Genomic DNA, 24806 nt, shown 5'->3' on the forward strand with positions numbered 1-24806 from the left:
ACGCCTCAAGTCCCAGCTCGAGTCCCGCGGCCCTTCCCCCGGCCATTCGGGGCCCCGGCCCCGCCCCCACGCCGGGGCGCTCCGGCCTTTGGGACCCCCGAACCGCAGCCCCGGGTGTCCCGGACCCCGCCAGCCGCCCACGGGCCCCGTCCTCCGGGCCGCCTGGAAGGCTGAGGAGGTCCTTCGCGCACGAGCCTGCATTTCCCTCTCGGAACCTTCCACCCATCACCTTGGCCTCTGCCTTCTGAGGCCCAGCAGGCCGATCCCCCCCCCCCCCCCCCATAACGGCCCTTCCAACTACTTGAGGACAGCCGCCAGATTTGGGGGGGGTCTCCCCTCAGTTTCTCTCTCCCCTCCCCTCCCCTCCCCTCCCCTCCCCTCCCCTCCCCTCCCCTCCTCTCCCCTCCCCTCCCCTCCCCTCCCCTCCCCTCCCCTCCCCTCCCCTCCTCTCCTCTCCCCTCCCCTCCTCTCCCCCTCCCCCCTCCCCTCCCCTCCTCTCCCCCTCCCCTCCCCTCCTCTCCTCTCCCCCTCCTCTCCCCTCCCCCTCCCCTCCCTCCTCTCCCCTCCTCTCCCCTCCCCTCCCCTCCCCTCCCCTCCCCTCCCCTCCCCTCCTCTCCTCTCCTCTCCTCCCCTCTCCTCTCCTCCCCTCCCCTCCCCTCTCCTCTCCTCTCCCCTCCCCCTCCCCCTCCCCTCCTCTCCCCTCTCCACTCCAAACAACCCCATTTTCTTGAAGGTTCCTCCACTGTCCAGATCTGTTGCCCTCCTCTAGATGTGGACCATCTCTCCGAGAACTATGACTGTGAGCAGGGCAGAGGCCCTCTCATGTCTCCCACTCTAAGCTGTCCCTAGCCGACTCTTGTGGAGGTGGGCTACCATGCTGTCATGTTGGCTCCTATCCAGTACACAGCCCCAGCAGTACCATGAGGCAGTGTGGATTAGTGACCTCTGTCACTCTGGGAGTCAAAAGGTGTTAAGTTCCAGTCCAAATGAAGACACTTCCTAACTGTGTGGCCCTGGGCAAGTCACTTCACCAGATTTACCTCAGTTTCCACAAGCTGGAGAAGGAAATGCCACACCATCCCAACCCAGTATCTTCGCTAAGTTCAAATGGCATTAGGGAGAATCAAACATGACTGAACAGAGGTCCCTACCAGTTTTAAGTCTAGGATCCTTTAAAGTCCAACACACTTCCAAAATGAACTTCCATCTGCCCGTTGTCCCCAGGAGCCTTCCCTGCACCCTTCTCCCTTGGGAAAGATCTTCCTTTGGCTTTGGAAGAACACTTGCTTTTGTACCTACCTCTCTGATGTGCTTGTTTATTTAACCAGACCTGTGATTTCATAGGGCACTCCAGATGAGGAACTCTGCTTCCTTTGCTAAGGGACCTGGAGAACTCACTGCCTGGGGCCCTGAGAGATGCCCCTCTCAGAGATGATTGCCACTAAACTTTGACTCCTGTAGCTAAGTTGGATGTCTCTGGTCTTAGAGAAAGTACTGGTCTTGGAGAAAGGAAGTCCTCATCCTTCCACAGACCCTTAGTGGTTGTGTGACCTTGGGCAAGTCTTGTTCCCCTCTGGTTGCCTCAGTTTCCCCATCTGTAGAATGGGAATAATAAGAGCATCTACCTCCCAGGATTGTTGTGAGGGCATCTGTAATAAGTCATATAAACATATATATATGTGTGTGTGTGTGTGTGTGTGTATACATTTGCTATTATTATTATTATTATTATTATTGTCCTGTCAGGGTAACAAAACCCAGCTCATCTCCTCTAGAGAGGTGAATAATGAATGTTTGTTGCATGGATACTGAAGGCAGACATTTCTACAATGCTTTATGGCTTGCAAAGTCCTGGACATTCAGGGGAGCCTTACCACACCCCTGGGAAGTAGGTCACCCATTTTCCAGGTGAGAAAAAGTGAGTCTCAGAGGAATGAAGTGCTTTGTCAGGAATTCTCTGGCAAGAAAGACTCTGAGCCGATCCCACAATTCCAAGTCCCGTGTTCTATCTACTACACCATGCTGCCTTTCTAAGAGCCTCTGAATGAAGCTCAGCCCTGGAACCCCCTCCTTTCACCATTCAATATTCATTGTACAAGCTGTGAGGAGGCATTGTACTCAGAGGCTGGGCACTGACTTCCAAGGATATTTATGCCCAAGACACAGCACAGTGATTGGCACCTAGGAGGAACCGAAGAATCATACTTTTCCATTCATTCATTCATAACTGAGATACCAACCTGGGGCCTTTCACATTCTAAAGTTCAATAGACATTGTTGAAGTGAAGGAGCCAGATCATTAATTTAGAGGTGGAAGGGCCCTTTAGAGGTTTTGAGTCCAACTCTCTAATATGTGAAGGGAGGGTAAGTCATTTGCTTGGGGTCACGTAGGTAGATGTTTGAAGCAGGTTTCAAACCCAGGGCTTTCTAGTTCCAAGTTCAATGCTCTAGCCAGGAGCCCAGCTTCTACCTTCAAGAATCTTCCTGTTTTCTAACGAGTCATTCTAAGATAGGAGTCTTGGAGGGAGTGTTAGGAGTAGCCAGGGGGTCCATTGGATAGAACACTGAACTTGCAATCAGAAAGACTCATCTTCAAGATTCAAATTTAGCTTCAGACACTTCCTAGCTGGATGACCCTGGGCAAATCCCTTCACTCTGTTAGCCTCAGTTTCCTCATCTGTAAAATGAGCTGGAGAAGGAAATGGCAAACCACTCCAGTATCTCTGCCAAGAAAACCTTAAATGGGGTCACAGTGAAAAGGACACGACTGAACAACAGGGAATCACCCTAAAATAGGAGTCCTCCATTACCACCTTAAATTAGTAGATCATTCATACATAAGTCACAGGGAGACACCCATACGTCATAGGGAGGCATGTAGGGCACAAGAGTGGTGAAGTCACTCTCCTGGGCTCAGACAGTTCTGCTAGGATTTGAGTTTTTGTCTTTCTGATTCTAAGATCAGCCCTCTATCCTCCAGGCCCCCACGGTCTCTGAGGACATACACATTTTCATAAAATAGCATGTTATAGAATCATGTAATGGAGGTAGGGACAGTGGAAGACAAAGTCTGAGAAATTTGACTTGGAGAAGCGTACCCTTCTGGGTCCTGGAAGACTCCCTGGAAAAGATGGGGTATGATGCAGGTTATGAAGGAAGAGGAAAAAATGTTGAGACCAAGATGGGGATGGAGTCCATTCCAGAAATGAGGTTTATTTGAATTTGGGAGGAAGGAATAGGCAGGGGGCAGAGCAAGAAGAGCTGTTTGAACTGGGGAGGTGTTGTTTGTCCTTACTTCTCCAAGAGGACCATGATTTCAGGGAGGTGATGCCCTATCATGCAAGTAGGGGAAGGTTGTGCAAAGTCACCAGCCTCACTTTCTCCTGGGAGACATTTGGGTCCAGATATGGATCAGGGTGACTGGAAATGGCCCTGGATGCATTGGGAGACCTAGGCCCTTTTAAGCTAAGATTTTTAATTGGTCTCTGTTTGACTGAGGCAACACCCATTCCATGATCTAAATTAGGAATAAGACAAAGAGACCTGGGGGCTATGTGATGGGGGAAGGAAGGATGAGAAATGGACCTAGGAAGGTAGGTGCAGGCAAACTGTGAATGCCCTTCAGTGTCAAGGACCAGAGGTTGTCTTTATCCTTAGGAATGATTGTGAGAGGGGGATTACATGGTTGAATAATAGAGCCAAAGGACAGTGGATAGAGCACTGGCCTTGGAGTCAGGAGGACAGGAGGTTGAATCTGACCTCAGACACTTGACACTTACTAGTTATGTGACTTTGGACAAGTCACTTAACCTGGATTACCCTGCATCCAGGGCCATTTCCAGTCATCCTGATTCATATCTGGCCACTGAACCCAAATGGTTCTGGAGGAGAAAGTGAGGCTGAGGACTTAGCACAGCCCCTCCTCACTCAAATACAATTCATGCGCTTGTCGTGGTATCACCTCCCTGATGTTGTGGTCTTCTTTGATAATGAAGAACAAACATTATAGAGCCAGAAAGAACCTCTGAGGACATTCAAAGCCCTTTTCCTTCTTTTACAGAGAAGGAATCTGAGTCTCAGGGAAGGGCAAGGTGATCAAGGTCATGGAATAGTAAGTGGCAGAGTTCTTAGGAACATTATTTTGGCATTAGTGTGGTGAATAGTAGAAAATGGTGAGTCTGAGGGCAAGGAAGCCCTAATGCAAAAAGCAAAGAGAGGGGCTGAGAGGTTGACTAGGGGGTTGGCTCTGTGTATGGAGAAGAGAGAAATGAGAGATATCTTAGACATAGGCTGAATTGGGCAGCACCTTAGATGTGGGGGTTGAAGCAATGGGAGGGTGTAAAGATCATAGGAAAATGAATTTAGAGCTAAATGGTCAGTATTAAACTCCTTCATTTTACAGAAAGAGAAACTAACTTGCCCTAGGGTCACACTGGGAGTAAATATCAGGCTGGATTTGAACTCGGGTCTTCCTGATTCTAGGTCTGGTACTCATCCACTATACCATTCTGTCTCTCCTGGTGCAAATGTCTGCGAGGTCTGTCAACAATTTCTGAATAGAAGTCTTGGAGAGTCATCAATTAAAATAGGGGAGTTGGGAGGGGTGCAGAGATTTTTGGCGGGGGGGAGGGAGTTTGGTTCAGAACTGAGGTGTGAAGTTTGGTATCTATGGCACCCTCACGGCATTGGGAGGGTGAACCATGGTCGCTTGCAAAGAGCCCCGGCTCTCGCTAGAGGAAGAAGATGAGCACCCATGTGGCCTAGGGCAAATCCCATAAGCTTTCCGGGCTTCATCTGTAAAATGGAAGGGTAGATCCAAAAGGCCTCAAAGATGGCTTCCGACCTGAATTCTTTGATCCTCTGAGTGGCGCATACCTCAGTGGCTGTAATAGGGGAGGCACTTAAGAAATTCTGATCGACTGGCTCGATGGCCTTCCAATTTTAGGTCCAAGGAGCCCCTCCCTCTGGCCCAAGGGATGGTTGTGGAGGCTGGAGGTCAGCTAGGCTCCAGGGTTTCTCCCAAAACACAGGTGCTAACCTGGTCGGGCGAGGCCCCACCCAGAGGTTACGAGTCCTGGGTTCCAGGCGGTGCAGGTCTCTGAGGCATCCCGCGGGGAGGGGGGGGGGGGGGGCAGAGCCGGGAATCCTAAGGGAGAGAGCCGGGGAAGCCCTGCTGCTTGGGGGCAGAGGCAGGGTCTGCGGCCCCGGCACTGCCATCCTGGCCGGTGACCCTGGGCTGGCCGCGTCCCCTCTGGGGACCTCGGTCTCCTCTTCGGTAGAAGGCGAGAGGCGCCCCCGGCTCCAAAGGGGAGACGCGGCGATCTGGGGGTGTCTCCTCGGAGGGGGCGGAGCCCGAGGCGCCGGACAAAGGCTGGGCAGATGGGAGCCGCACGCCGCTGCCCGGGGAGGGGCTTGCGGGGAGAGGGGGCGCGGCGGCGGCGGCGGGGACTTGGGCGACGCTCCCTGCGCGGTGACAGGCCGGCGGGGCGGGCCGGGGCGGGCCGGGGCGGGCCGGGGCGCGCTGCGGCGGCCTCCTTCCCCAGCCCGGGCGGGCGGAGCGGGGCCGGCCGGGGCGGGCGCGGCTGGCCATGGCGCGGGCGCTTCCCCTCTGAGAGCCCGGGCCGCGGGCGGAGCCGCAGACATGACGGTGGAGTTCGAGGAGTGCATCAAGGACTCGCCCCGATTCAGGTGAGCCGCTCGGACCCGGGGCCGCCCGCACCCCGCGCGCCCCGGGAGACGGAGCCGGGGGGACCCGAGCCGCGACCGGAGCCCCGGGGAGGCGGGGGCAGAGACGGGCACCGAGACACACCCAGGGGCAGAGGCTGGGGAGATCCCCCCAAACCCAGGGACAGAGGCGGGGAGACTCCCCCAACCCCAGAGACAGTGGAAGAGGGGGGACCCCCAGAGATAGAGGCAGACAGAAATAGAGCTACACCCCCCGGAGAGAGAGGCAGAGACCCAGAGACAGCGAGACACGCCCAGAGAGAGAGAGAGAGAGAAACAGAGAGAGAGAGAGAGAGAGAGAGAGAGAGAGAGAGAGAGAGAGAGAGAGAGAGAGACCCACACACCCAGAGATGGAAGCAGACCGGCAGACACACACACACACACACACACACACACACACACACACACACAAAAGGCTGCCACTGCCTGGGGCTCCCACGATTCGCCTCCGTCCTCTTCCTGCCCGGGTTCCACGTGGGGCGTGTCAGTGACAGAACCAGGAGCCTTTGGCCCCTGTCTTCCCGACCGCACCCCCCCCCCCCCCCAGGGCTCGCAGCTCTTTCCCAGCCCCGGCAAGGTTTGGGTTCCTTCAGATCTCTGGGATGGGGTGGGGGTGGGGGGACAAGAGACTAAGTGACAGGGCATGCCTTGGGGGGCAGTCCCGGCTCTGAAGGCAGCCATGGGTTGGAGGGCCTGGGTCTGTTCCTGCAGAAGCTACCCTAGGAGAGAAGCCCCTCTCCTCCTCCCTGGAGGAGAAGGAAAGCAACAGAGAAAGAGGAAGGGGCTTTCGATGAGCCAGAGGCTTTCTCCTGTGACAGGCCACCCCCTCCCCCACCTCCTGCAGCCAGGGTCTCAGCCCCTTTGACAGGTCGGGAAGGCCAGCAGGGTGGCAGAGAAGGAGCTTGGCTTTCAGCTTCAGGCTCTCTAATAGACTCTCCCAGCTCCATGTCTTCCAAGCCCATTCTCAAGGGAACAAAGAGACCTTTCCAGATAACAATTGTCCCAGAGAGAAAGAGACAGAAGGCTGGAGGTCCCCTGTTCTCGAGGCTCTGTGGCTCGTCCATCTGTCCATCCCTGGATCCCTGTCTGTCCAGCTTCTAGACTCCGTCTGTTCCGTGTGCCCCTGAGACTGCCAGGCAGGATGGGCAGTGCCCCGGTTTCCCTGTTGGTGTGAGCTCTCCTGGGAAATGTCTACCCGATAGGGAAAAACTGGAGTGGCCCAGCCTCAGAGGCAGCTGAGGGATCAGACAGGAAAACTGACCAAAGATCTCGCCCCAAGCAACGGCGGCGGGACCTCACTTGGCAGCATTGCCGGGGTGTCTACTTTGTACACACATGTGCACCTGTGAAGACACAGGTCCACAGTGTGCATGTGTGTGAGGCATGTACTGTCACATGCCCACATGCATGTAATCCACATGGAGCTGCACATTCACATGAACCTGTGTTTGTGTGTGCAAACATGGATGGGGATGAATGGGTCTTCATTTACATTTGGATTCTCTGAAGGACTGGGGCCTGTGACTCCATACTTTTTCTTGAACTGCTCCCGGAGACAAAGACAGCAGCCCCTTCCTTAGCTTAGGCCCTCCCTTCCTCCTTTCCTCCCCCCCTCCCTTCTGTTTTCTCTTCTTGCTTGTCCTGGGAACCCAAGCTTTCAGGGGACTGGAAAGAAATGAAAAGCAGGCGTGGGCTAGGGGAGCATGACCCAAGATGTCTCTCCCAGAATGGGCAGTGCAGGAGGGCAATGGCGGGGGTTGGCAAGGTCAAGGTGCATGTGTGTTGGGGGGGTTGTCATAGGTGGATAGTCTACAGAGGTTTGGAAGGTGGAGAGGACTGTAGGTGAAGGGGGGGATGCATAGAGAAAGTGAAGGATTATGGGGAGGAAGGGTCTCTGGTTCTCAGGAAGAAAAAATCCTATTCTAGTCAGTCTTTAGCCTGTCTTCCTCGTCTTTCTGGTGGTCACTTCTGCTTGGTCTGGGTAGTTCTGAGCAATCTCTTCCATCTGCCTGTCTGCCTGTTTCTCTGGGGGAAGGGGAGGGAAGAGGGAGTCCCATGGAATGAGCCCACAGTTAGAGCTCCCCCTTTTTCCTAACCATACCTTTTCCATCCCTGTCCCAGCCATGAGGCAGAAGGGCAGTCTTGGCAGCCAAGGTGGGGCCTTTCTGTTGGTCCTGTCCAAAGGTTGGAGGGAAAAGGACCAGGGCCCAGGACCAGGAGATGGTGCCGATTGCTACAGACAGGCCTTTCCTTATCATTCATTTCTTCCCTTTCTCAGAGGGTTTGCAAACCTGAGGCTGCTCAGAGTTCAGATGGGGAAGGTTAGCCTCAAACTTTCCCCCACCCCAACCCTATTTCTTGCTCTGTCTTCAGTCTCCTGCTCCATTTTAGAAACTTCACTCTCCTGAACTCTCCTTGCTCAGGCAGGATGGGACTCTCCCATGGACCTGGAGATTTGTGGGGTTCCTATCCACATCTTCCTCTGTGGCTCTGGTGGAAGTTTAGAAACTCTTGTCCCCCCCCCCCCACATACACACACCTTTGCTCTAGTCTCCTCCCTGCTCAGACTTGCCTATCTGACCTGGCAGTACCTGTTTTTGAGAGAGGGCCCTTGGGGTACCTCTCCCTTACTGTTATGTACAGATCTGTCCCGGGTCCTGGAGAAGGTCCATTTTGCTTTAGCCTCTAGGCTGGTATGTGTCCTTAACCCAGATTCCCCCCACCCTTCCCCAGTATAGACGAGCACACTTCATCTGAGTTGGAGCCTAGATGCCCTGGTCAACTTTGCTGTGCGGCATGCCTTCCCTCTCTGGTTCCCTTTTCCTCAATAAAGATGATGAGAGGGACATAGGGAGAGAGTTAGTCAGAGACTATGGGAGTCCCCTCTGGATGCATCACTCTGGTCTGTCTTGCAATGGTAGTGGGGGAGGGAGAGGTCCTTGCCACACCCACCAAGGAATGAGTAAAGCTTGCCCAGTGGGTACAAGGGGAGGAGCTGTGGTCTGCGCCCCTGGAAGCAGTGGCCCATGGGGGCTTGTTCAGCTAGTGGGAAGGATTGGGAAGACCCTCACACTCCCGCCCCTGCCAGGAAGGTGTCTGAGGCTGAGGATGTGGCATGCTGGGGAACTAGCTACAGTAACATGAGCTAATGGAGGGGGGAGACGGATTGGGGGGGGGAGAAATCTGTGGGCAGAGAGGAGCCAATGTTTGGGGGGGGGAGAGGAGGAGAGTGGAGAGGATGTGGTCAGCGGGTGTCTGCTCACAGGATTGGGATCACCATGCCTTTGGGCTTGGGGGAGCCTTGTCGGCTTCTGCCCTGCCCCCTCCCATTGTGGGCTCCCTGGGAGCAGGCACCAGATGTTCTTCATCTTTGCTGGCCCCACTTGGTTGGGAACTAGAGGAAGGAGGCTGAGGCTGCAACAGGAGAGATCCGGGATAGACCTCAGCAAGGATTCTCTTGCAAAGCATTGGACTAGGCTAGAGATATAACAGGAGGCGATGGGCACTCTATGAGCCAGAGGGAGAATAGTAATAATTATAACAGGACAGAAGAGCAAGGGGCCTAGAGCCAGCCCTGATCTCAGTCACCTCTGGGAACAGCTCTGCCCTGACCCTTTCCCTGCCCTGCTCTTCAGTCCCTGGGGCTCCCTCCTTCAATTCTCTTCTTCTCCCCTTGTCTCCCCACCTCCTTCACACCACCTATCTGCCCAAGCCTTGCCCTCTGGTCACTACCAGGAGACAGACAAATAATATGAGAGGCTCTGTTTAACTGTAGAAGGGGTGCTGAGGTTAGAGTCAGCGGACTTGGATTCAAATGCTACACTGTCTTATTCAGCAGGTGACTATCTCTCCCGTCTTTAATTTGCTCAACTGTAAAATGGGAAGGTTAAATTCTATAGCTTTGATGGTCTGAAGTTTGGCTTAGTGGAGAGGACATGCTTCACTTGGAGTCAGGAAGACCTGGGTTCAAATTCTGACTTGGACAACCCTGGACAAGTCACTTCAACTGTTACTTCCTGTTTAATGGAAAGGAGCAGAGTGTCTGGTTCCTCAGGTTTAGCTCTAAATCTGTAATCACAAAATCCTATGACAGGACAGGTCCCTCCTGGCTCCAGATCTCCATGCTATCTAGTTTCTGGCAGGCAGCATCAGTTGCATGAGATTCCCTAGGGAAGAGGTCCTTGCTTCCCCATGACTTTCTTTCCTATCCATTCCCACTGGGGAAGACAGAGGGTCCTAGGCCCTAGCACTATTCCAGTTTGAGGGGAATCAGATTTAGAAGTGGAAAGAATCTCTTGAAAGTCCTCGAGGTTAAGTCACTAACAGGACCACCCAACTAGTAAGTAGCTATGCCACTTCACCTTCTAGCTGTTTAATTCTTAAATCTTTTTTTTTGTTTGTTTTTGCAAGGCAGTGGGGTTAAGTGACTTTCCCAAGGTCATACAGCTAGGTAATTAAGTGTCTGAGGCTGGATTTGAACGCAGGTCCTCCTGACTCCAGAGTCAGTGCTCTAGCCACTGTGCCACCTAGCTGGCCCAAGTTGTTTAATTCAATAGGCACTAAGTGGCTACTAGGTCAGGTGAGGCAGAGAGACAGATAGAACACTGGTTCTGGAGTCAGGAAGACCTGCGTTCAAATCCAACCTCAGTTACTTACTAGCTATGTGACCCTGGACAAGTCATTTAACCTCTATTTGCCTAATCTACTAGAAAAGAAAATGCAAACCCATTCCAGTCTCTTTGCCAAGAAACCATTAGTCCTATATGACTGAACAACCACAACCACAAAAATGAGTCAGGCACTGGGTTAGGTTTTAGGAATACATAGAAAAAAGTGATTCAGCCTCTGCCCTTAGGGGACTTATTTTCTATGGGGGCTACCACTGGTAGACAGAGAAATCAATAGCTACAAGTAAGTAAAAATGATTTCCAGAGTCAGCTGGCAGTGACTAGAGGAGGGTGGGTAGGGAATGGGGAAGGCCTCAGGCAAGGGGTGCACCTGTACCGCTTGAAAGAAAGAGGGGACTCTGTGCTGGAGGTGAGGCCAGACTGCATTCCTGAGGTGGGGAGCCACTTGTGCCAAGTCAGACAAGAGGAAGATGATGAAATAGCATGTCCCAGGGACAGCCCGCACACACGCCCTACATACATGGAGGCTGGTTTGACAGGATCAGAGAGTGCGTGAAGGGGAGTTAGCTGAGATAAGCCTGCAGAGGTAGGTGGGAGCCAGATTGGAGAAGGTTTTGAATGCCAGACCCAGGATTTCTCATATGATCCTGGAGGCAATCATGAACTTCTGTGACCCCTCTGAGCTGCTTCCAGCCAATGAGGAGAGTGGATTCGTTGAACCCCCAAAGCTCAGAGCCCCAACACTCTGTGGCTTTGATGAGGAAATTCTAATGGGGGAGGAAGTCAACTGAGAAAAACAGCAGGCTGGGGGAAGATGTTTCCTTAGAGCCTGTGTTTGTCAAATCACCTCTGGGGAGAGGAGGATTCTCAGAGTAAAGTAAAGGAGACATTGGCGATTGGGTCTTAGATCTGAGATATATATATATATGTATATTTTTTGTCTTGTTTTTTGTTTTGTTTTAGGTTTTTTTTTGCAAGGCAATGGGGTTAAGTGGCTTGCCCAAGGCCACACAGCTAGGTAATTTTCTATGTCAGGAAGACCTGAGTTCAAATGTAGTCTTAGTCACTAGAAGTGTGACCCTGGGCAAGTCACTTAATCTCTGCCTTAATTCTTCATCTATATGAGGACCTAGTCTTCTGTGTATGTATATATGCTACATATTATATTGTACATGCATGTATGCATGGAAGATGGTATATAACATGACATACATATAAAACATGCACACATGTCTATAATGCACTATATAACTATATAGACTACATTTATGAATATAACTGTATACACTGCATAACTGTATAACACACAATGCACACATGGATTTATATGATATATCGCATACATCCAGTGTATATGTGATATACCATATTACATAGGTTTACAACATGTATGCAATATACTAACACATACCTGTACACAACAGGTATATAAAATATATGCTATATTGTATGCAAAAGACTATCAGGCAATACATGCTTATATCGCAGATACAAATTATATTACAACACAATGATAAGCATAGGGGTACATGTGACTTGTTTTTATTACATGTGTCCACTGTATATGGCACACATCTCACACAGTATAATATCTTACTCTTGAAAGTCATTGAGGTTAAGTCATGTACACAAGGCCACCCAACTAGTAAGCAGCTGTGCCACTTCACCATCTAGCTGTTCAATTCTTTTTTTTTTTTTTTTTAGTTTTTGCAAGGCAATGAGTTTAGTAACTTGCCCAAGGCCACACAGCCAGCTAATGAGTGTCTGAGATCGGATCTGAACTCAGGTCCTCCTGACTCCAGGGCCTGTGCTCTAACCACTGCACCACTTAGCCGCCCTAATTGTTCAATTCTTAAATCTTTTTTTGATTGTTTTTGCAAGGCAATGGGGTTAAGTGACTTTCCCAAGGTCACACAGCTAGGTAATTAAGTGTCTGAAACTGGATTTGAACTCAGAGTTCTCCTGACTCCAGGACCTGTGCTCTAACCACTGCACCACCTAGCTATTTAATTCAATAGTCACTAAGCAGCTACTAGGTCAGGTGAGGCAGAGATAGATATATGATAGATCTGCTTCATCTCTGTGAGATACCACACATTTATATACACATGTATTATAAGCATCAATTCTCCATACAATGTACACAACACTATATCATATAGATACAAATATTATATATTGTACATTCCACAGCATGTATCCAATATACAATTTAATAAGTGTATACATTATAGCAAACGAATGCAAAATGTATATATTATATTGCTACATTATATAGAATATTCCATATAGCACAATAAATATCTATATATAAGAACACCGATCCACATACATTGCAATAATAAATATATGTATAGATAGCTTATTGTATTGCATATGTCCACTGTATATATACAACACATTACATGTTACCTTCACATGCATGTGAGACATCACATTCCATTCACACAGTCAACACAGCATGTTTACACATGTATCAAACACTACATCACACACATGCATATTGTACATTACATATTCATAAACATGTATATGAATGGGGTGTGTATGTGAGAGAGATATGTAGTACTCACATACACACATACCCTTGTTGTCTCCCTCCCTCAGATTGTAAATTCTCATTGATCGATTGGCCAAGGCAGCCTCTCTTCAGGATGTCTCACTCATTTATTCTTGCAAAGAATATTTGTTAAAGAGCCTACCGGATGAGGCTCTGTCCTAGGCATTGTGGGAATATGCCAAGCCTAGAGTAGTCCTGGTCTCAGCTCTCCAGAAGTTCAGTTCAGCCAGCATTTAGGAAAGGTCAACCCTGTGCCTAGCCTAGGGTGGAGGGTACTAGGCATACAAAGACAAATCAAACAGTCCTGTCCTCTTGGAGCTTCCACTTCTTTTTTTGGTGGGGGGGGGGAAGGAAAGAAAAGGAGATTGGATGATGATGTAGAAAGATGGAGCATTTCTTAAATGCATACTATGTGCAAAGTCATTTCTTAGATTCAGAATAGAGCAGTCAGAGTCAGTCACACCCTTCCATGTAGTAATGATTGGCTGATTTGAGAGGTGCAAGGGTGGAGTCCATAGGGAGGCAGGTGGGTGGAGGGTGAACCCCTGGTTCCTACTTGATGGGCAAGGCAGGGTTTGGCTGCCTCCAGAGAGGGGAAGTGTGTTTGAAGTATCCCCTGCCCCCAATCACCAGCCAGGTCCCCTGGGTTCAAGGCCTCAATCATTGATGTACATTAATCTCATTGTAAGGTGGTAGGTCAAGAAGTACCTGTTTTGTACCTGTTTTTGGAAATTCTCATTTTACCAATGCCCAAAGTGAATAGTAGAATCTAAGGTTAAGTGACTTGCCTGGGTTGAATTTGAACTCAGCTCTTCAGGACTCTTAAGTCCTACACTGGATCTACTGTGCCACCTAAGTGCCCAAAGAGAGCCTCTGGCATAAGAAGATCTTGGGTTGACATTCCATCTGGCTTTTATATGACTGAATCAGTGACTGCAACAACCTGAGCCACAATTTCCCCATCTTTAAAATGAGGGATCTGAACAAAAGGGTCTTTGACATCCCTTCCAGCTCTGATTCACGAGCCCATCTTCTCCATCAAGTTTAGAGTCTAGGAGAGGGATGAGGTACCAGACAATGAAAACTAGCTGTTAAGTGCATTTATCTTGGGCTGAACCTGTAAGTTCATCCCTGAAGAGAGATTTTGAACATCTTCTCCGTCCCTTCTAGTCTTAGAGAGTGACCTATGAACCAGGAGACTTAACCTGAGTCACACAGTCACACTATGTCCAAGGTGAGATTTTGAAAGTCAGGTCTTCCTGACTCCAAACTATATAGGGTGGGGATAGGACATTTATGAAACAAAGTACTAAGGTGAAATTTCTAGAGGGAGTTCTTCACTAACTGAGAGCAGAGAAGACTCCCTTCAGGAGAAGGCTCTCTCCATAGAGCTGGATTTTGAAGGACAATGGAAATTCAACAGATCAGCAGAATAAAGACATTCTGGCCTATGGAAGTGAGAGGAGAGGCTACAGGGGAGAGAAGGAATGAATGGAGAGGAGGAAGTATGGAAGAGCTAGGACTTAAGAATAGATAAAGAAAGGGTGGTCATGGGGGTAATGATCAACCTTGATGGACTTGCTCATCTCATCAGTGCAACAGTCAGGGACAATTTGGGGCTGTTTTCGATGGAGAATACCATCTGTATCCAGAGAAAGAACTGTGACGTTTGAACAAAGACCAAGGAATATTACCTCAAATTAAAAAAAAACTGTTATCTTACTATGTAATTTTGCTATCTCATATTTTATTTTATTTTTCTTTAAGGCTATGATTTCTCTCTCAAGCATTCAATTTAGATCAATGTATAGTATGGAAACAAGTAAACAAGTAAAGACTGGCAGATTGCCTTCTGTGGGGGGAGGGGAGTAAGATTAGGGGGAAAATTGTAAAACTCAAAATAAATAAACTCTGAGAAAAAAAAGAAAGGGGGGATCCCAGTTGATGGAGACTTTGCCTTGATTACTCAACTAAGGAGACAGCAATGGAGAGCCACTGAGGCATTGGGAGTGAAAGAATGACTCCAGCCTTTGGTATCTTCCCCAGGCCACCTTGAAGATCCACCTGAGCATGATCTAAAAGTCTGGACCTGTTTCCTTCTTACTGCCATCCATAGCCTGTCTCCATCATGCCCATAGTCTCCGTGACCCAGTGACCTCAGTTGATTTAGAGATAATGCAGTGAACATCCCTTGATCTTGATCCAGCTCACCCCTGAGTCTGAGCCCACAACACCCCAAATGAAGGGATGGCCAAGCTTCCCTAAGGAACTGCTCTATACCAACTTCAGACTAGGACTCAATAAGGGTTGGATTCACATCCCACCTCTAACCCTGATGAGCTCAGTGACCTGGGAAAACTTGCTACACTTCTTGATCTCCTTTGTTATGAGCTTAGATGGCTTTGAGGTGATCTTTTCAATTTTATATCCATGATCCTATGAAATTTCTCTAAAAATGTTCTGAGGTCTGAGTTACTAGATAGATTCTTGGCCTTAGAGTCAGGGAAACTTGAGTTTAGATCCTGTGTGACTTTTACCTCTCTGTGCCTCAGTTTCCCTTTCTGTGAAATAAAGGGACTGAACTCAATAGCCTCTAAGATCCTTTCTAGCTCTGGAACTAGGATCCTTAATTTCTACCTGTGACCCTGGGTAAATCAGTTCCTTTTCTTGTGCCTCACTTTCCTCTTTTATAAGATGAGGGGACTGGACTCAATGACCCCCTAAGGTTCCTTCTAGTCCTGGTCCATGGTTTCCATGGCAATGGAAGCTATGGAGCTATGACTCTGGGTGGATCAGTTCATTTCTTCATTCCTCAGTTTCTTCTGTAAAAATAGAAGCCACTGGGTGACTTTTGGGAAGGATCAGGGAAGGCTTCACTAGTGTGTGTCATCTGGGCTGCAGGAAGGGAAGGGTTATAAGAGGTTATTAGAAATAGAAAGCTTACTTAAGTCTAGGGGACAAAGAACGCTAGGAACTGGCGGGGGGGGGGGGGGAACTTTCTCTCCATACACTAGGGATGAGTGTGGTGGTGGTGGGACTCTGAGCTGGCTGCCCCCTCTTGGACAGTAACAGCAGATGCTGGAAATTTAATGTGAGGTGATCATCTGGTGTAGACCCTTGAGAGACCTAGCACATGAAGGCTGCCCCATTGTAAGTGTTGGAGTCCACCTTAAGAGCTGGCTAGTGTGGAAACCATGGACCAGGATACAGGAAGAAGAGTGATTGAGACAAAAGTCAGGGAAAGAAAGGGATTTCCTAAGGCTGGAAGACTGGGAAGACATCTCCATGGGGCATAGCCTGGTGGCATTGGGCAGCTGTGGCATAAGGCAAAATTGATAGTAACTGAAAAGTTGAATTTGAATCTGGAATCCACCATTGCAAGCAAGGGATATCAAGACTGAAGGAGACCTAGGGAGATTGAGATATTCAGGTATTGGAGGGAATGGCCCTGAAGGGTCAGTTTGACTTTGACCACTGGGAAGAATATAGGAGGAGGTTTTGGCTTGCTGTAATGAAAAAACCTCCTAATACTTAGGTCCTGTACAAAAGGGGAATGGGCAGGATGGGCTACAGGGGAAGCCAGCAAAGGGTTCCCTGTCTCTGGAGCTTCTGTATGTATGTATGGAGGTTGCCTTAGCACAAAAGGGTTCTGGTACAGACTGAGCCAGATGACTTCTGAGCTAGTTTCCTGTTAGAGGGTCTAGGAATATATGACAAGCTCTCTGGTCAATTGTTTATACTATTGATTTCCTCTGTGTACACATTTGTTTGCATAGTGGCTCCTCCATTAGATTGCAATCTTCTTGTGGGCAGGGGCTATGTGGCTGCTTTTCACTGTATTTGCAGTCCTGTAACGGCTAAGAAATACTCTGGGTTTCATGGGATCATTAATGTTATTTGTCGCTCATTTTTGAAGAAGACCATGACATCAGGGAGGTGATTTCATGACAAGCCCATAAATTGGATTATTTTTTGGGTGGGTGGGTGGGGGCTGTGCTAAGTCATCAGCTTCACTTTTTAAAAAAAATTCTATTTATTTAAGGCAATGGGGTTAAGTGACTTGCCCAAGGTCAACATAGCTAGGCAATTATTAAGTGTCTGAAGCCAGAATTGAACTCAGGTCCTCCTGATTTCAGGGCCGGTGCTCTATCTACTGTGCCACCTAGCTGCCCCGAGTTTCACTTTCTTCTCCAAAGCCATATAGGCCCCATGACCAGATGTAGCCAGGTTGACTGGGGAGGGCCCTGGATGCAAGGCAATCAGGGTGAAGTGACTTATTCAAGGTCACACAGGTAGTAGGAGTCAAGTGTCTGAGGCCACATTTGAACTCCCATCCTCCTAATTTCAAGGCCAGTGTTCTATCAACTGCCTCACCTCACCTACTTGCTCATAAGATAATAGATCTGTAGTGGGAAGCATCTTAGAAGTCAGTTCCAGAATCTAGTGCTCTCCATAAACAATAACAGCAATAAAAATAGTTCCTAATTTTTCAAGTAATAAATATTTTAAAAATTATTTTGTTTTCCCCCTGACCCCAATATTGAACAGATTTAAAAATAAAAAACAAAACAAAACAACGGCAACACCCCAAGCCCTCAATATTTAGCTGTATAGGTGGGCAAAATAAATTCTCATATTAGTCATGTCCAAAAATATGTTCTTGTATTTGAATTCATCTGTTCTGTTAGATGAGTCAACTTCCCTTATTTTACAAATTAGTAAACTGAGGTCTGAAAAGTGGACAAAGCTTAGGTGGGACAATAGCAACAATAATCATAAATAATTATAATGGAAATGGTTTTTGGAGTAGGTTTGCAAAATGATTTACAGCTCTCAGCTCATTTAATCCTGTGATGAAGGTACTGTTATTGTCCTTATTTTACTGATGAGGAAACTGAATCTAGGTGAGGGTAAAAAGTGAACTGTCCAAGTCCACAGAACCAGCAAGTGTGTGAGGCTAACGTGGTACTCAGTCATCCTGACTCCTCCCTGTCTTTCCCTCTAGTCAGGATTTTAACAACTGTTTCCTGTGTCCAAATTTAGCGCTGTCTCCTGTTGTTCCATTCTCTAGGTTTTGGAGTTAGGATTTGGGTTCAAATCTTGTTTCTGTCAGTTACTGTGTCCAGAGTCACATTCTGTGTGTCAGTGTCTTTGTCTGTAAAATAGGTGGGTTGCAAAGTCCCTTTCAGTTCCAAACCCCAAGATCCTGTCCCTTTTCTCTCTCCTGGACCTGGATGGACCTTGAGGAGGGGGGCACTCTCCACAGAAGTCATACAGGACTTATTGAAACCATTGGGAGAATATCTGGGGTCAGGGGTGTATCGGTAAATGTTTAACAACCAGATTGGGAGGCGGGAGAAAGTGTCTATTTATTCACTCACGTAAACATTTTCTCCATCACTTTCTTAAGTCTAGACTATCGACAAAAGATTTAGAATTTGGGGGCTCATGCTAAAAATTTAACAATGGACTTTTCAAGGACAGGATCCCTTCCTCCCCCCTCCCCTACCCCTAGCTAACAGGGAGTTAGCTGAATTGAGACTGCATCTGGAAACAGAGCAGCAGTGTGGTGTAGTGTAGAGGACACCAGACTTGGTTAAGGAAGATCTGGGTTCAAATCCTACCTAGGATGTTACCTGGGCACTGTACGCTGAGTTTCTTCTTCTATGAATGTGGGGATTGGATTTGTCTCTAGCTCTAAATCTGTGTTTCTATGAATAGTGGTGAGAAGGGTGGATCAAAGAGGGAAAGCCTAAAGAAGATACAGGGGTCAGGGAGAGTGTTCTGGATGTTCTAAATGAAGCTGACCCTCAGTGCTGGTGGGAGTGGTGTGAACAAATTGAAGGTCAGATCCTTAGGCCAAATTCTGGACTCCATTTAGAGGCTATATTGTTGGAAGCTTGGTGACTCTGACACTGACTTACTAGGGAAGAGCCTCTTAGCCATCCATCACATCATCGTCATCATGATCAAAGCTAACATTTCTAAATTTTTTAAAATTAAAAACTATTTTTCTATTTTAAACTTTGTAAAGTATTTTATAAACATTTCACCTGATTAATATTGAGGGCACCTCAGAAGGACTAGATGGAGGGTGAGTTGCTGACATTCTGGTGACCCCAGGAAAACACTTAACCCTCTTTTCTCCCTAGAGAAGTTGCTGAAAGTCTCCTTCATCATTGGTGACTCTGGAAGTCTGCTCTTCCCTCTCTCCAGGGCTGATAATGGATGGGGGTGGGGATCCCAGGGGAGCTCAAATTGTTGAGTAGGGGCTTTAGGGACTCGCTTCAATCCCTCCACCTACAATGGTTCTAATGAACTAAGACAGGGAGTTGGATCTGACTGGAGGTCCTGACCTTATTCGCTAGAAAAATAGCTAGCAGCTCACATTTATAGTCATCTAAGATTCACAAAACACTTTACTGGTATCTCTCTCTTTTTCTTTTTACTTCAAAACAATCCTGTGCTATTTTTAAAGAGAAGGAAACTGAGGCAGATTGGCAAATGACCCTTGCTTAGGGTCACACAGCTAGTAAGCATCTAAGGCAAGGTACAGCATCTGACTCCAGATACAGCACTCTATTTCTTTTGGGCTGTGGCCCTGGGCATCCTCCTTTTGTGAACTCTCTCTGTCTCTGTCTCTGTCTCTGTCTGTTTCTGTCTCTGTCTCTGTCTCTGTCTCTGTCTCTGTCTCTGTCTCTCTCTCTCTCTCTCTGTCTCTCTGTCTCTGTCTCTGTCTCTGTCTCTCTCTCTCTCTCTCTCTCTCTCTCTCTCTCTCTCTCTCTCTCTCTCTCTCTCTGTCTCTCTCTCTCTGGACTGGAAACCCCTTTATCCTCGGAGCTGGTAACCAGGTAGCCTTGCAGGTAGCTGACTCAAGTTAGGATCAGTCCTTTCTCCCTCTTCCTTCCCAAGTGCTGACAATGGAGTAAGGGTCTGGGTGAATAAAGAAATTGCTCTTGCTCAGGGGAGGGGCCTTTGTTCTGTCTCCCTCTAATACCCCAACCCCTAGGGAAGGTTTGGAGAAAGCTGGGAATGGCCCTTCCCCTGGTTGGGGCCAAACACTGGACTGGAGATTGTAGGATAGAGGCTAGGAGAAGGGAGACAAATAGTCCTGGTAGAGCTGAGACTGGACCCTAGCTCACTTGGAGCCAGCCCCACTCCCCGAACAAGAATGGTGTGGGGTCCCTGACTCCTTCCAGGAGACAAGTTAGACCCAGTTGGACTGAGGCTGGACTCTTGCCCATTGGGACCCTGTTCCCTTCACCCTCTTCTTCCTTGGGGCAGACAATGGGCTAGAGGAGGGGGTACCAGGGCAGAGTGGGCACGGGGGTCTAGCTCCGACCTGTAGCTGCGATGCTCCTGGTTAGGCTGGCTGTCCCTCTGCCCACTCCATGCCAGTTCCCCTCCACCTCTGCTTCCTTGGGACTGACAATGGGCTGGAGGAAGGGGTACGGGGCAGAGCGGGGATGGGGGCTAGCTCCATTCGAGAGACAGGTGGATCCTGGGGGAACTGGGGCTGGCCCTTGGCCATTCCTAGCCGTCCCCCTCCCCTTCCTCCTTGGGGCTGACGGTGTGCTGGGGGCAGGGTGGGGGCACCGGGGATCTAGCCCCGACCGCAGCCCTCCTAGCCAGTTCCTTTGCTCCTTGGGCTTTCAGCGGCAGAGTGGGAGGATGGGGATCCAGCTCGGCTCGCGGCCGCGATGGTCCGGGTAGGCTGAGGGTGCCCCTCCCCTCCCCCTCCTAGGGGCTGACAGCGGGCTAGGGTGGGGGGCCCGGGAGGCAGGTTGGCTCGGGGGGAACTGAGGCTGTTCCCCTGCCCCTCCTCCCTGGGGCTGACAGTGGGCCGGAGGAGGGGGGACACCAGGACCCGTAGAAGCGTTGGTCCTCCCGGTCTGACAATGGGTTGGAGGAGGGGGTACGGGGGCAGGCTGGGGGGATGGGCATCTGGCTCCATCCCAGACACGGATTGGGCCCAGGCTGACAGCCTCCCCCTGCCCATCCCGAGCCGGGGGGAGCCGGGCAAATGGAAGCCCAGCGGACCCCAGATCCCCCCAGCTAATGGCGGGGGAGGGGCCAGGATACTGGGGAGCCTTTGTAGGCTTAGGCCTGAGCTCCCCTAGGGAAACAGATGGAAGGGAAGGGGGCTCCGACTGCAAAGTGGATTGTGTTGGGGGGGGTCGGGGATCCGAGACCCTAATTCCAGAGGGACTAGTGGGGGAGGAGGGGTTTACGATCACAGCTTTATTTCCTGTTCCCGGACACAAATCCGATTGGGGGGAGGGGGAGGGAGAAAGGGAGCAGGGTCACGTGGTCTGGCTCCATCTGCCTCATCCCTTCCGGGGATTCTCCATCTCTTTCTAGTGACGTCATTTAGTAACCCTTCCCAAGCTGTCAGGAAGGGGGAGGGGAAAGGGGTGGGGGGAGGCATCCAGGATGGGCGAGTTCCAGATCTAGCGGGAAGATGGGGGTGGGAGGCTTTGCCCCCCCCGCCCAGAAGAGACCAGTTGGGGATTGAAGACAGGGCCAGGGGCAATGGGCACAACTCTGCCCAGGGGATGGCAGGGTGAGGTAGAGAGAGAGGCAAAGCCCAATATTCCGGGGTCTCTCAGGAGTTTGAGGGAAGAAGCCTGGCTCCCCTCCAGGAACCAATAGTTTGATCGCCTCTCTTCTATTGAGGGGCCACATCTGACTGTTTTCAGGTACCCCTTGCACTGAGTGGGGGACAGCCATAAGATCTTTTGGTCTGAAGGGGAGCTATGGGACCTGTATTCAGTCCCATCAGACGCCCTTTTTCAAGAGACACCCCTCAGATTTGAGGGGAGACTATGATCTTCCCTGTAGGGACCCCCTAACCTGAGAGTTTGCCTGTCTTTAGTGAAGCCCAGAGGACTGTAAGGGGATCCCCCTGGGAGCCTGGCCTCTCTGGAGAGTGGAATTCTGTATGAGCAGGGGGCAGTCTTGGGTCTCAGCCAAAGGGACTTGGTTCCTGTCTCTTTCCCTAGGGAGCCAGCGGGACTCTTCGGCCCTCCTTCCCTACTCCACCCCCTCTTCCACCCCAGGTTCAGGGCGTGTCAGGAAGGTTTTATTTTCTGAAAGACTCTGAGACACCCCAAACTGAGACAAAACCTTGGGCTGCCCACCCCGCCTGCCCACCCGCCCAGTCGGGAGGAGATCTGGGTATTAATAACCTCACACAAAGGAAGTGATTGAGGCAGCTAATTAAACACTCCTTTCCCCTACCCAGAAATAGGGGGCCTGGAGCCGTGGGGTGGGTGGCACTCTGTCTCCTCTCCCGGAGACTATTTTTGGGAGCCACCAGGGCTAGGCTGGGCAGGGAGGGCATTTGGGGATATTGGCCCATGGGGTACAGTGAAAATAGTCTGGACACTGAGGCTTTCGTTTGGGGGAAGATGGGGAGCCATGATGCAAAGCCTTGTCTAGAGAAAAAGTAATCCCTTCATTCAGGCATAAAAAGACTTTGGTTAGGAGGAGGCTACTAAGTACTAGACTTGGCGTCGGGAATACCTGACTTCAAATCCTACCTCTGACTTATACTAGCTGTGTGACCTTGGGCAAGTCACTTCTCCCTCTTTGCCTCAATTTCCTTATCTATTAAATGAGCTGAAGAAGAAAACGACAAACTCCTCTAGTCTTTTTGTTAAGAAAATTCCAAATGGGGTCCCAGAGAGTTAGATACGACTGAAAAAAAGATGAGTGAATGTACCAGTTACTGGAGATTTGAAGACATAAGTGAGACCATCCCTCCCCTCAGTAGGAAGATCCTCAATTTGGAACCATAGGTTCAAATTACAGCCCTGCCAGGTATCTCAGGTGCAACCTCAGACTTCCAATTTCCTCATCTGTAAAATGGGTTGGACTAGGTGAGCCCTCTGGGGTTCCTTCTTTCACTAGGTCTTGCTTCTTGGGCTTAATTGGCTGGCAAGCCAAGACATCTCCCATGATGCCATTGATCTTCAAAATGAAAGATGAATATCAACAATAGCAGGGAAGTGCAAATCTTGATGTAGGAGCAGAGAGGGTCTGCAGAGGTCATCTTGTCTCCCCCTCCCCTACTGTGTTGTAGAGGGCCTTCCTCAGGGCCATGGCGACCTAACTCCACCCCCAAGTGGACATCACCTTCCCAGAAAGAAGAATGCTTTATTGTGTGCTGGTTGCCTGCCCCTTGGTATCCATGGAATGATAGTGGGATGTATGTGGAGGGGAGAAGGGGCTAGATAATGGCTCACAAACCCTACAAACCTAGATTCTATGTGCCTATCAGTCAGTCAGTGAGTAACCATTAAGCACCTACTGTATGCTCGAACCCCCGGGATACAGAGAAAGGCAAAGTCAGCCCCTGCCCTCAAAGGATTGATTTTCTAATGGGGAAGAAATATGAAGAACTGTGTTCATAGCACTTAAAAGGGAGGTGATCTGAGAGGGAAGGCATGGTGTGTGTGTGGGGGGGACCAGGTAAGGCCTCCGATATTTGTCGTGGGGATTCTAAGATGCTCAATGTAGACCTGAAAGGTGTCTTAGCGGTCATCCAGTCTAACCTCTTAGTTTTACAGACGGTGAAATTGGGGATCAGTGACTTACCCAAGGTCACATAGCTAGACCCGATCTAGGGCCACTGCTCTTCCCACTGTACCACCGTGTCTCTCTACATAGGGAAGGCTGGCTCTGCCCCCTTCCCCAGCCCCCGCTCTGCCTCTCGCAAGCAGCAGGCAGGTCATTTGGGGGCTGGGCCCCTCCTTTCGGCCGCAGGCTGTTCCTGACCTAGTTAAGTTTGGAGGCCTGAGTGGGAACCACAGCGGGAGGGGAGGCCGGGGAGCCCGGAGTGTGGGTTTGTGTGCGTGAGTGCTTATGGATCTCTATTGGCGGGGGAGTATCGCCCCCGCCACCTCTCTCGTACAACCCTGCCCTGGGCTCCCCCACCAGATTCTTCCAGCCCTCTGGGGATCCCTGGGGAGACTTAGGACCAGGTTCTCTGGGAAGGAGAGGAGTGGGAATATTTTTAAACATGTTTGATGTCCCCCCAACCTCTCTCCATGAAGAGTGATGTGACCAGACTCTGCTGGCATGAGGGCCACTGGAGTTGGGAACCTGAACATGCAGCCACACTCACCCAGAGAAATGGCTTATTGGGTGTGGCTCTTCTGTGGGAACCTGTGGGCTGCCAAGGCGAGAGGGATGTTGTGACCCCACCTCCATCCCGATGCCCCTGCCCACTTGGACCCTTTGGGAGGCGACCTGGCTGCGTCCCTAAACCCCTACCACCCTTGCCCTCTACATTAAAGTGGCTAAAGGAAATCTAGCCTAGCCGTCACCCAATGCACTCTCCTCCTCTCCCCATTGCACTGATGCTTTTGAAATCCTCTATAACCAATATCCTCCCTGAAAATTTCCCAACTAATTATCCATTGGACAGACATTAAGTAGGGAAAGCTGGTGGCTCAGGATGTAAAATAAATATATACAAATTACTCCCTGTCAAGGGGAGGGAAAGGATCTTACAAAAATGCTGAATGGTGAAAACTGTCTTTACATGGAATTGGGAAAAAAGAAAAAAATTTAAAATAAAGAAAAATAAAGAAAAGTATATGAAATATTACATATATTATTTTGTAATGTGTTAATTATATATAATATTCTGATATATGTATAATGTTTTATTAAATATTTATAGATATTTTATTCTATATCTAATGTTATAGATAATATCTTATAAAATTATAGATAATAAATGAATGTTGATATGTATAGGAATATATTATATAGGTACAATAATACTATATATGATATTTTAAGTTTATATGTTTTATATATTTATAGATAATATTTTATTGTATATATTTTGTTTTAGATACTATCTTATATAGAGATAATATATA

General features: G+C 49.4%; 1 protein-coding gene across 3 annotated transcripts in view; it reads left to right on the forward strand.

Annotated features, from left to right (window-relative positions):
• The first annotated feature begins 5559 nt into the window (after nt 1–5559).
• ACAP3 (ArfGAP with coiled-coil, ankyrin repeat and PH domains 3) overlaps nt 5560–24806 on the forward strand; it is a 66544-nt gene continuing 47297 nt past the window's right edge. For 2 of the 3 annotated variants that reach the window (XM_074218767.1, XM_074218765.1), the window contains exon 1: nt 5560–5688. In XM_074218767.1, the coding sequence (XP_074074868.1) occupies nt 5642–5688 (47 nt within the window). In that variant the 5' untranslated portion in view covers nt 5560–5641. The remainder of the gene's footprint in view (nt 5689–24806) is intronic. The other variant, XM_074218766.1, reaches the window with a different exon arrangement.

The sequence above is a fragment of the Macrotis lagotis genome, chromosome 1 (genome assembly GCF_037893015.1).
Source record: "Macrotis lagotis isolate mMagLag1 chromosome 1, bilby.v1.9.chrom.fasta, whole genome shotgun sequence".
NCBI classification, from domain to species: Eukaryota; Metazoa; Chordata; class Mammalia; order Peramelemorphia; family Peramelidae; genus Macrotis; species Macrotis lagotis.